General features: G+C 39.1%; 1 protein-coding gene and 1 pseudogene across 2 annotated transcripts in view; both read right to left on the bottom strand.

Moving 5' to 3' along the window:
- Positions 1-12,874, bottom strand: part of Map2k5 (mitogen-activated protein kinase kinase 5) — a 251,656-nt gene that overhangs the window by 182,600 nt on the left and 56,182 nt on the right. For both annotated transcript variants that reach the window (XM_048332406.1, XM_048332405.1), the window contains exon 8: positions 11,352-11,416. In XM_048332406.1, coding sequence (XP_048188363.1) covers positions 11,352-11,416 — 65 coding nt within the window. The remainder of the gene's footprint in view (positions 1-11,351; positions 11,417-12,874) is intronic.
- Positions 1,319-2,914, bottom strand: LOC125340721 (annotated as a pseudogene).

Genomic DNA, 12,874 nt, shown 5'->3' on the forward strand with positions numbered 1-12,874 from the left:
ACCTGTAGACAGAACTTCTGTATCTCTCTGGACACAGGGCCCATGACACTGCACAGGCTCAGAACTTGGCTGCTCAACAAATGGATGGAGGAGGCCGGAGAGCAGGCACAATTCCCGGGCCACTCATTATCTCCTGCATTCCTCTGGGTGCTCTCTGAACTGTCCACAAAGTACCTTACCCTCTGTCACCTAAGCACCCAGCAACAGATGCATGAATCTAAACGGGACTTACTGCAAGATGAAGGCAAACCCACGTTATGCCTTCCTAAAGGAAGGTAGATAGACTTCCGATGGAAACAAGATCTCTTCCACCTTATAATGGCACATGTGTGCTAATGGAGTGTCTACCTGTTCACAATCACTTTTACAGGGGAGTTTAAATTTCTTTATAAAGAAGGCATTTAATTAAAACAAAATATTAAAGAGAAGTCTTGCCATTTCAAAATTATTTTTCCCTGAAAAAGAATGGTGTTGAAACTCTTAGATTCAGCAAATTCTTACTTGAAATATTACCATAATATATTGATTTTTACAGACTCAATTGACTGAAAAGTTGTTTGTATAGCAATATTGGCCAAACCAATATACTAGAACAATTTTGTTACCCATAGTAATCAAGTACATTTCTGAAGTATAATTACACTGTCATAAAAATAAAGCCAAGATACCCTTTTCCAAGCAATAAAACCATAGGAGCTATAAAACAGGAAGAGCAAAAGACTAAATAAATGAGATTTTTTAAATGAAATTTAGTCTTTTAAAAATACCACCTCTTCTTCCTTCCCTTAAGCCATGGTTAGGAAAAAATGATCAATACTTCAATCTCAATAAACTATTTCAATAATAGTTAATTCAAGTGGAAACAGTCTGAAAATCTCTGCTCAGCGACCTGTGACATCCTGTCATGTTGGTTAGATGCCAATAATCCATCATTGCCATAATGAATATGAGCATGTGTGAAGTTAAAGGAATGTGGAAGGGTGGGGGAACTCGAAGGCGAGAAAGGTATAGAAAATCATGAACACAAGTTTATTCTTTAGATTTTAATCAATACAACACACATTATTGCATAAAACAAGCCTATAACAGTGACTGCTGAGAGAGGGAAACATACATAATTAATTTTATTTGACAAATACTTATTGATTTTCTGGAAACATTAATATCCTTGCCTGTCACATGATACCATAATGCAATTCAGCCATGTATAAGTATTTAATTTTGCATTAGGATAATGCCTTGTTTGCTTGTTTAAAATATGATCTTGGCCGCAAGGAAAAGGCTCTTCATTTGATTGGAAATTTAAAGTGAAAATAAATCAAGCAATCACTCTTGCTCTCAGGTCAATAACATCAAAACCATTGTAAAACTCTACATAGACTAGATACGCCAAGGAGAAACCCTACAGAAGTGGGGCCATGGAAACAATCAGAGAAGCTAGAACCAGACCTACTGCTCTCTGCTTTGGCCTGGCACCTCCTGGTTGGCTGGAAGAGGAAGTCAGAGTTTCCTGGGTGCTACGTGAGTCTCCACCCAGCCATGCCTCCCTCAACAATGAGACACATTCTGAGAAATGTGTCCTTGGGGGCTGGGGATATAGCCTAGTGGCAAGAGTGCCTGCCTCAGATACACGAGGCCCTAGGTTTGATTCCCCAGCACCACATATACAGAAAACGGCCAGAAGCGGTGCTGTGGCTCAAGTGGCAGAGTGCTAGCCTTGAGCGGGAAGAAGCCAGGGACAGTGCTCAGGCCCTGAGGGTCCAAGGCCCAGGACTGGCCAAAAAAAAAAGAAATGTGTCCTTGGGTAATTCCACCATCGTGCAAACATCATAGAGTATATTTACATAAATAAGACGGTTACACTGTGACTATGTTATGGGATATGTTATGGGATCACCACTGTATAGTTTCCTGTTGAATGAAACATGATTTGGCATATGATGGTGTTTTTCAGCTTTCAAAGGCTATTTTTATTCATTCTTGTGATGACTATAAATATTTCCACTATGGAAAAGAAAGTTAGCACAGTACATTTTTGTAACAAGGGAATGGATTTTCAGAAGTCATCTTCAGTAGGGGGGAAAAACGCTCCATGTTGGAATTGTGTTCTTTACATAAAGACCCTTGAAAAAATAAATCAGAAGTTTGAAACAAACTGAAAAGGGCAGGAATTTTTTTTTTAAGAGAAAGGAAAAGGAGGGGCTAGGAATATGGCCTAGTGGTAAAGTACTTGCCTCGCATACATGAAGCTCTGGGTTTGATTCCTCACATATATAGAAAAAGCCAGAAGTGGCGCTGTGGCTCAAGTGATAGAATGCTATCCTTGAGCAAAAAGAAGCCAGGGACAGTGCTCAGGCTGAGTCCAAGCCCCAGGACTGGCAAAAAACAAAACAAAGCAAAGAGAAAGGAAAAGCAGAGAAGATAACTAATTGCTTCTCCTCCCCTTTCTCTTCTACCACATGTATGGCCTCCTTCACAGAAGAGCTTTTAGCTTTTCAGCCACTTTTTCGGCAGTTTAATTTTTGCCTGGTTTCTTTTCTCTCTTCAATCTCTTGCATTCTTCAAACTTTGTTTTGAATTTCTGTGCATTCCTGGCATTGGAAGTAGATGGCCAGCAGCTCTGGTTTTGGTACTCGTCAGTGAAGTCAGCACAGGTTTTCCAGACCCCGGCACAGTGACTGCTAGTATTCAGTCTCAGCTTCATCACTGGTGTGACGTAGTGTTTGGCATCCATCTTCAAACTCTTATCCCTGCTCATGAGGAGGTGCACAGTCCTTTTCTCCTTGTGCTTCAGGAGCTTGACATTGCTGGTGCCTCACTCCTTCCATTCTAGGAGGTTATTCTCTAGAGCAAATTGAAATAGCTTGGCCTTCATTTTTAAAAGTTCCTCTTCCTCCTTCTCTTCCTCGTGTTCAGGGAGAGAAAACTATTGGCTCAAGCTGGATGGGGGTCATGGTGGACTCATCTGTGTTCTTTTTTTTTTTTTTTTTTTTTTTTTTTTGGCCAGTCCTGGGGCTTGGACTCAGGGCCTGAGCACTGTCCCTGGCTTCTTCCTGCTCAAGGCTAGCACTCTGCCACTTGAGCCACAGGGCCGCTTCTGGCCATTTTCTGTATATGTGGTGCTGGGGAATTGAACCTAGGGCCTCGTGTATCCGAGGCAGGCACTCTTGCCACTAGGCTATATCCCCAGCCCCTCATCTGTGTTCTTGATGGGGCTATCATGGTCCTCATGACTGTCCTTTGTGACTGCCATGGGTGTGGCTTCTCAGCTCTCTTGGTTGTGACTGACTCCCGCTAGGCAACTTGTTTGTAGCTGCTTTCCTATATGTCTGAAAATGGTCTGTTTCAGTTATGATTTATTTTTTAAGAATCCCACATTTTAAAGTATTTTCCTTACTAAATAGCAATTAATGCGATAACTCATGTATTTTCTCATTTTAGGCCATTGGAGCTTCTGATTTCTGTTAAATCAATTATACTACTATAATGAGTTCACACAATTTTAGCCCCCAGACACAAGTTCACTCTAGCCATATCACAGGGCAGAAAATAACCTAATACCTCATGTGATCTTTGTTACCACCATCTCGAGCCCACTACCCAACAAATACCACTTAAAAAATATAAAATACAGAAAACTAAACAAATGCTTTTGAGAATTACTATCCCTTCCCCCCTCTTTTTGTCTCTAGATAATGGCATATATCTCAATCTTTAAAATATTTAAGGGCTGGGAATGTGGCTTAGCAGTAGAATGCTTGTCTAGCACATGAAACCCTGGGTTTGATTCCTCAGCACCACCTAAACAGAAAAAGCCAAAGTGGTGCTGTGGCTCAAGTGTTAGAGTGCTAGCCTTGAGCAAAAAGAAGCCAGGGACAGTGCTCAGGCCCTGAGTCCAAGCCCAAGGACTGGTAAAAATCATTTAAGCCAGGCTCAGTGATGCACTTCTACAATCCTAGCTATTCTATAATGCCAGCTACTCAGAGGCAGAGGCAGGAGCACTCAAGTTTGAGGACAACCTGAGAAAAGTTTGCAGAAGCCCAAACTCAATAGCAAAAGGACAGGGTTGTGGATAAAGTGCCCCCAATTCCTTCTGCCTTTGTTATTTTTCAAACAGGGTCTTGCATTTATGTTCAAGACAGCTTAGCCTATGATCATCCCACTAATACTTCCTATGTAGCCAAGGACGGCCAAGGATGGCCATCTCATACCACCATGCCCAGCCTCTTAGTGGTTAAGATGGGATCTCAAGAACATTTGCCTGGGCTGGCCTTGAACCATGATCCTCCCCATCTTTACCTTCTAGGTAGATGGGGTTGTACACATGCACCACCATGCCTGACTCATTATATTTGTTTCAATGGACATACTATCCAAGAAGAGGGGACAAATGACTAGAATGATTGGTCAGTAGATGTTAAGTAATCATCAGGATATAAGTAATCATTAATATGCATTAATATAAAGCATATAATGCAATGCATTAATATATATGCTAAGTAATCACATATATATATATGTCTTAAGTTGGAAATCCTCATTGGGTGAACAATAATGCACTCTCTAAAACTAGGTGGACATGGACTCCTAGGCATCTATCCTGAACAACAGGTCCCAAGATATCAAAAAGACATCTGCACTTCCATGTTTATCGCTGCACAATTCACAATAGCCAAAATATGGAAACAATCCAGATGCCCCTCCACAGATGAATGGATCCAAAAAATATGGTACCTATACACAATGGAATACTACATAGCGATTAGAAATGATGAAATATTGGTATTCGCAGGGAAATGGTCAGAACCTGAACAAATAATGTTGAGCGAGACAAGCCTAGAACACAGAAAACAAAGGGGCATGATCTCCTTGATATATGACTCTTAAGGTGGGGGGAGGAGGGAACAGTAGAGACCAGGTCTGCGAAACCAAAAACTTCTTGTCAAATGGTATTTCCCAAAGGTTTGGGTCAGCGACCCTACATTATGTAACTAAAACCAAACAACTACTCAACATATAAAGGTCAAAAATAGACCTCTCAGTGGATCACAATAGCTCAGAAGCTATGTATGTAGGTTCATATAAGACAAGGATAAGCAAACTCTATTGTTGACATTACATTTAAAGTCCTAGGTGAATTTCCTTTGGCGTATGCCACGTGGCTACCGTATATGTTTTTGGTACACTGTGTATTGTATACATGTCTACCTGATCTAGGGAAGGGAAAGAAAAATAGGGTGTAAGATATTACAAGAAATGTATACATTGCCCTATTATGTAACTGTACCCCTTTTGCACAACACCTTGTCAAAATTTTTTTAATTAATAAATAATTTTTTTGTTTATTTGTTTTGTTTTTGTTGCCAGTCCTGGAGCATGGACTCAGGGCCTGAGCACTGTCCCTGGCTTCTTTTTGCTCAAGGCTAGTACTCTACCTCTTGAGCCACAGCGCCACTTCCGGCTTTTTTTTCCCTATATATGTGGTGCTGAGGAATTGAACCCAGGGCTTCATGTATACGAGATGAGCACTTTACCACTAGGCCACATTCCCAGCCCCATAAATAATTTTTTTTAAAAAGAAAAAAAAATAAAACTATGTGGACATGGGGAGAATAGAATCAAAGATCCTTACTAGCCAGACATTCATGGCACTTGTAACCTTAGCTACTCAAGAGGCTGACACCTGGAGGATGAAAGTTTAAAGCCAGCCCTGGCAGTAAAGTCCAACAGACTCCATCTCCAATTAACTAGCAAAAAAGCTGGGCTGGAGACATGGCTTAAGTGATAGAAAGCCTGCCATGAGGAAGCAAGGCTAGGGAGAGCTTGAAACCTTGAAGGGGGAAAGGAAGGAAGAGCAGAGGAGTGGAAAGGGAGGTGGGAAGGGGAGGGAAGAAGAGGGGAGGGCTCTTTGGCAAAGAGCCCAGCACAATTGCCAGCCTTCATATTTTCCAGTGGTTTACATTATGCCATCTGTCCTATAGCAATCTGAAAGTAAGTTATGATAAAAAAGAAAATACCTTGCAGCCTTTAGAAAATTATTACATGTAAGGTGATACATAAATCAATCTTATCATTCATAGCACAACTAGAGAAAAAACAGAATAAATAAAATGAATGAATGAATGAATGCAGAACTTCTTACAGCTTGTCTATATGCATTTCTCATCGAGTCCTGGCCAAGCAGGGGCAGAAATTACCAAGTTTAAACAAGTTTTCCATTACTACTACTACCAGTACCAGTAGCTAACATTTAATAAATGCCACACAGTGCTAAGGATCTTATGGATTATCTAATTTAGCCCCATAACAATCTAACAAGACAGACGCTATTGTTATTCCCATTGTCCAGATTGGAAATCAGAGGCAGGATACATTTTATAACATGTACCAGGTCACACAGCTAATCAGTAGCAGCTGTAGTACTCAAACTCATAGCTTAACGCCAACATACACTGTTTCCCATTTTCTCAAAGTTTTTTAAATTCACTGTGAATATCTCAGAGAAACAGAACACATGTTGTGTATTATCTCCTTTTCTTTAAATTGAAAGTCTTGTAGCCCTTTGGGAAATATAGTAATAATGAAAATGTACCCATTTCTTTTTACTAAAATTTCCTTCTTGGTTGCTTTGGCTTATACTTTTGAATATTTCCTTTATGATCCATATAGTACAAATTGGTAATGGGAGAAATATCAACTTAAAATGGTCTCATTAGGTTATAATGCAGAGAACAGTTTAGTGAATCCATACATTTGGTTTAATCATCAGGGGCCAAGATTTCATATTGCATAACAGTAGAAAACACAGACTTAAGCATGAGAATGTACCCATTATTAAATAATATACATTATAGTTACACATATTATAGCTCTTGAAATTCACAATATCCCATCAAGTAGAATAAATGAGACTGAATACTAAACTTCTGTTATGCAGTTATTAGCTTTATTACACTTCACAAAAAAAATTATATAGACCCATTAGGCAGTTTTGTTACCAATGAGTGGCTTTTCCAATATTCATCTAGTTTATGTAGCATAGCCTCTAATATAATCATTTTGTTTGAAAACCTACAACTTTCATAGTTAACACCATTAAGGTAAAGTTAGTCTAGAAGAAATCCAATCATAATATATCAGTGTTTCATAAAGACTTTAGCAGAGTGGATTCTTATTTCTTGATGATTGTACCATTCCTTTGTGTTGAACCAAAACTCTGGTATAACATGAAAAAAAATCAACAAGCAGGACAGATATAAAGCTCAGTGATCAACAACAAAAGTTACATAATTGGAAGTCTTCATCCTCTTTTCTCATAAGAATCACATAGGCATCAAGTGTGAAGACATACACTGTACTCAAGAGGCTGAGGCAGGAGGACTGCTTGAGCAGGAATTCAAGATTAGCCTGAGCAACATACCAAAAGTTGGGTTAAAAAACAAAACAGTGACAGGCACAAGTGGCTCACAGCTGTAATGCTACCTACTAAGGAGGCTGAGATCTGAGAATCAAAGTTTGTAGCCAGCGTGGGAAGAAAAGCCCATGAGAAGCTTATCACCAGTTAATCAAAGAAAAGGCTGGAAATAGTAGAGTACTAGCCTCAAGCAAAAGGAGCTCAGGGACATGCCCAGGCCTGGAGTTCAAGCACCAGAGACAAAAAAAAAAAAAAATCTATACACAAAAAAAGCAAAAATCACAAACATGTAACCACGTACACAATAGGAAAAAGGGAACTCCTTCTACTACTTAAAGTAGTATAATTATCATGATACTGCAATTCACCTACCATAAGCAACTATTATCCAAACATATTAATCCTCCAACACTCACAACCAAGCATTAGCAATGGTAGCTAGTAAATTCTTACTCTAAGATGATAATTCATTACAGCATGCTAGTTAGGGTTAAGGCTTGTACTAAGGACATGAGGGTGAAGACTCCCTTAAACACTGTGGTATTAATGAAAAGAGTTCAAGCCAGGCTTTTCAGCTAAAAACAGTAATAAAGGGTTGAATGGGACCCAGACACTGGTGGCTTATGCCAGTAATCCTAGCTACTTAAGCCAGCCCAAACAGACAAATGCAAGAGACACTTATCTCATATTAGCCAGCAAAAAGCCAGAACTGGATGCATGCCTCAAGTGACAGAAAGCCAGCTGTGAGTAAAAAAGCCAAGCAATAGTAAAAGGTACTAACTTTACTACTTTAGAATGTGGCCTTTCAAAGTCATGGGACCACAAGGCAATTTTTATCTATGTTCATGTGGATAATCAGAACTTAAAATTTTAAGAACGTAATAACCAACTAGAAAGTTCTTTTATTACTAATAAGTTCAAGTTCCAATACCAGCACACACACAGAGTTTAAAACCAGTAAAAGAAGTTCTGAAGAGGGGCTGGGAATGTGGCTTAGTGGTAGAGTGCTAGCCTAGAGCAAAAAGAAGCCATGGACAGTGCCCAGGCCCTGAGTCCAACACCCAGGACTGGGTGGGGAGGGGGGGTTAGAGAGTAAGTTCTGGAGATAGTACTGATAGATTCACAACAATGTAGGTGTTATTAATGCCATTGAACTACACACTTAGAATGATGAAGATGGTAAGCCCTAGGTGCATTTTGCCACTTTAAAAATACTTTTCAGCCCAGGCACAGAAGCTCATGCCTGTAATCATACCTAATAAAGAAACTGAGGCTTGAGAATCATGGTTCAAAGCCAGCCAGGGCAGGGAAGTCCATGAGATTCTTACCTTCAATTACCTACCAAAATGTTGAAATGGAGCTGTGACTCAAAGTGTTAGAGTGCTAACCTTGAACACAAAAGCTCAGGGCGAGCTCCCAGGCCCTGGGTTCAACCTCCAGGATCAGCACAAATAATAATAATTTCCAAAATATTAATGTAATTTCATACTATAATTATTCCCTGGGGGATGGAAATGTCATGTCCACTTCCCAGTATACTCTTCCCATTGTTTCACATCCATGTCTTAATTTAGTCCTGAGTTTGATCTCTAGCATCAAATTTTTTTAGAAAATTAACACTGAAGCAAAATTTAGCAAAATTTAGCAAATTTAGCAAAATTTAGGAAGCCAGTGGGATTTGGGGGCGGGGGGGGGGGGGCGCTGTCCTCAGGATTGAACTCAGAGCCTGGGTACTTTCCCTGAGCTTTTGTGCTCAAAGCTAGCACTCTACCACTTGACCACAGCTCTACTTCTGGCTTTTTGGTGATTAATTGTCACGGACTTTCCTGCCCAGGATGGCTTCACACCATGATCCTCAAATCTCAGTCTTCTTCTTCTTTTTTTTTTTTTTTTGCCAGTCCTGGGCCTTGGACTCAGGGCCTGAGCACTGTCCCTGGCTTCTTCCTGCTCAAGGCTAGCACTCTGCCACTTGAGCCACAGCGCCGCTTCTGGCCGTTTTCTGTATATGTGGTGCTGGGGAATCGAACCTAGGGCCTCGTGTATTCGAGGCAGGCACTCCTGCCACTAGGCTATATCCCCAGCCCCTCAGTCTTCTGAGTAGCTAGGATTACAGGTGTGAGCCACTGTAGCCTAGCACATTTCTTTCTTCTTTTTAAATAGGGTGAGATTTATTTATACAAGTTGCCCATTAAAAGACTTTGAAATAAGATTAACAAATGGCAGGCAATTCCAAAACACATCTACACCCTCTGCTATTTCTAGAACAATCTGAGAGCTTCCAGGATCAAAGTTCTAGGATCACTGTGAGACAAGCTGTACTCATTTCAGTATTCATCCTGATCCCAACTGACAGCACACTTCTTAACCTATTGTAAATTTACAATAGGTCTTCAATTTAAAAATACAAAGGTAAACATTTGGTGAAATAACACAGGTGAGTTAGGAGTCCAAAGAAATGGTTTTGGATTTCCTTGGAAGGCTCAGCAGATGCAGGAAACACACGTGTTCCCTATTTCCTTCCCAGGAGCCTTCAGAACAGGGTTGGATATCCAGAATAGAGTAAAAACTCAAGTTAGAAAGGGTGAAGAGGAGACTAAGATGCCACTTATGGCATGGGGAAAAATACTAGCTTGATCCAGGGGGAAAAACTCAGCCTCCAAAATTTTAAGGGCAAGAAACAATGATGGTATAAGAAATGGTATTATTTATTTCTCTAAATGTTCATAGTGGTTGGACTTATCTTTCAGAACAACTATTTGTAATACTCAGTCATCTGTAAGAAAACAATAAGTGATGTATGTGAACCTAAGTTCTTCAAGGACTACACTTGGGAGAATGCTAACTGTATCTATACAGGGACTAAGAGGGACTGGATCTGATGACTCTGAAAGAGCTTTTAACCCTGAGAAATAGAATTCTACTGTAAGGCTTTTGGAGACAGGAGGGATGATCAGAAACTTTAGAATGTGGCCCTTCAAAGCCATGGGACCACAAGGCAATTTTTATCTATGTTCATATGGATAGTCAGAACTTAAAATTTTAAGAACATAAGTAACCAACTGGAAAGTTCTTTTATTACTGAAACTATTAATATTGGTGCTAAAATAAGGTAAAAACACAATCATAATGTGAAGCAGGGATAGGGTATATATGGAAAACAGCTCTCTGGAGGAAAGCTTTATGACTCCCTCAGGCCTTTCTTACAGAGTATGGATTTTTTAATTCCTAGTGGAATATTTTTCATACACCATTGCAGACTATTAAGTACCAGATATTACATTATGTAGTTTAAACTTTGCACTAGTGCAGGAGAAGACTTCCCTGTCGAGAGAACTATTTTTTACAGTTAGTATTTTTTAATATAAAAATGAACACTCCTTTAGGGTAAGATCACTGCAACTGGAATTTAGGAAGAGTTTTACAACTTAACATATTCATCAATGTGTACAGAAATTCTCTCAGGGGGGTAGACTGAGGAGAGAAGGAAATACAACAGGAAGAAGGCTTTTTAATAACTCAGTGTCAACACAGGGCAAAGCAATGGTATTTATAAGGCTTGACTATCATTGGGCATAGCTGTAAACAGACAAGGGACTAGCATAGGGTGCTAGCAAGTTTTTAAAACATGATGGTGGGAAAGAACCAAGGAATATATACATTAAACTTCAGGCCAGTTCAAGGTACATTTGCTAATGGTGAACTATTATTAACTGCTCACCCAGGAGAAATGCAGACTCAGAAATATTAAAAAGGCAATATAAATGCACTTTTCAGGCAATTCTTGAGAAAATAGAAGATATCTTGCAGAATTTTAGAGTCAAATGTGGAAATAAAATCTAAGTGCTGGTGGTCATGTAAAATTTTTTGTAATGGAATACTTGGATACCCAGCAGTTGGCAAAAGTGGATCAAAAGTTTAAGAAAAATTGACTACTCACTTGTAGACTGTGCCTCCGTTGCCATGACCAAGGGTATCTCGATACCGTATGTCTTGTTCATTCATCTCCACAAGAAAGAAAGAAAAACAAAAAGGATGTCATGCTGTGGATGGAAATGTCAAGGAAAAGCAACTCTGGGCCATAAACAACAAGCAGTCTGGGTCATTTCAAGTTCAGCTGCAAGAACGAGAAGATCAATACAACATTTGCTGTCCAATTTATAAAAGACGATACCAAGGGACAAAGTGATGGAAAGTTTAATGACAATTTGTTTGCCTGGGTCATTTCATTAAAGTTTGATAAAAGGTGTCAAAATGGAATGATATAACATAGCTCAAAAGGGTCAGGTCAGAGATGCTGATAAGAAAACAGTCTCCAGTACAGCGTATAACCACCAATGCCAGCAGCACCATACACAGCCAAAGTCAAACTTGGGAACACATACACACACACACACAAACACACAGTCAGTAATCTAATACACCATTTGTAAATAAATCAGCCCTTGAAAACTCCACAGATGACCCTATAATTAACATTCAGGAAACTGAGTGAATAATGTTTATGATTTTCCTAGAGTAAAAAAAGCTTTCCTTTACAAATGATAAATTAGCATACAGCAATAACTGGGTAGAAGTCATATTATGCTGATGAAAAAGTATCAAATCAATGCACTTTAAAATGCACATGCAATCAAACCTAATGCATAAAGGGAAAACATACAGGCATGTAATTTTTATAAAGTTGTTTTTATATTTTAATGTATAAAACATAATGCAGTATCTTCTAAGGTTTATAAAACTTATTATACCAAAAATACTGCTCTCATTTGTATCATGAGTGGTGGGCGAATTACATCGACATTCATAAAACAATGTTTTCAGAGTTTCTAAGGAACTCCCTACATAATCATTTATCAAATGAATTTATGACTGGGCAGACTATTTGATGCATCCAGTAATTTTTTTTTTATGCACTGGCCCACTTGCTTAAAAATTAACTGCCAACTTTATTCACAAAGTAGACTTAACAAAGGCGTTATTTTCCATATAGCTAAAGCTTAGAAAAAGCTAAAGTAAGCCCTGGGAAAAAAAAATCAATTTCCAGGGAATTGCACTGCTTTGCCTGGGCAGAAAATGGATAGAGTTTTAAATTCAATGTCACTTGGAAAAAAAAAATAGTTTGTTCTTAAACCATTATAGTAAAGCTTTAAATATTTGCTTCATTCTAAACTTCCACCAATTGAATAAAAAAGGCTTCATTCATCAAGGGAAATATTTTTCCTCTATACATTTCTGAAGCTTCAGAGAGCCGTGATGATTAGGAGTGTGGCACAGGTAACAGAAACAGCTTCCTTTCCAAGCTAGTTTGCCAATCCCTAAAAGAATATTGACAGATCCGTGTGTAAAGGCCAATTCAGCACCCAATTTAATTGTAGTACAACTTGATTGATGCAATTTACAATCAGCTAATTACGATATCTAAGGTCAGTTTTTTTTTTTTTTTTTTTTTTGGCCAGTCCT

This window comes from Perognathus longimembris, chromosome 23 (assembly GCF_023159225.1).
Source record: "Perognathus longimembris pacificus isolate PPM17 chromosome 23, ASM2315922v1, whole genome shotgun sequence".
Taxonomy (NCBI): domain Eukaryota; kingdom Metazoa; phylum Chordata; class Mammalia; order Rodentia; family Heteromyidae; genus Perognathus; species Perognathus longimembris.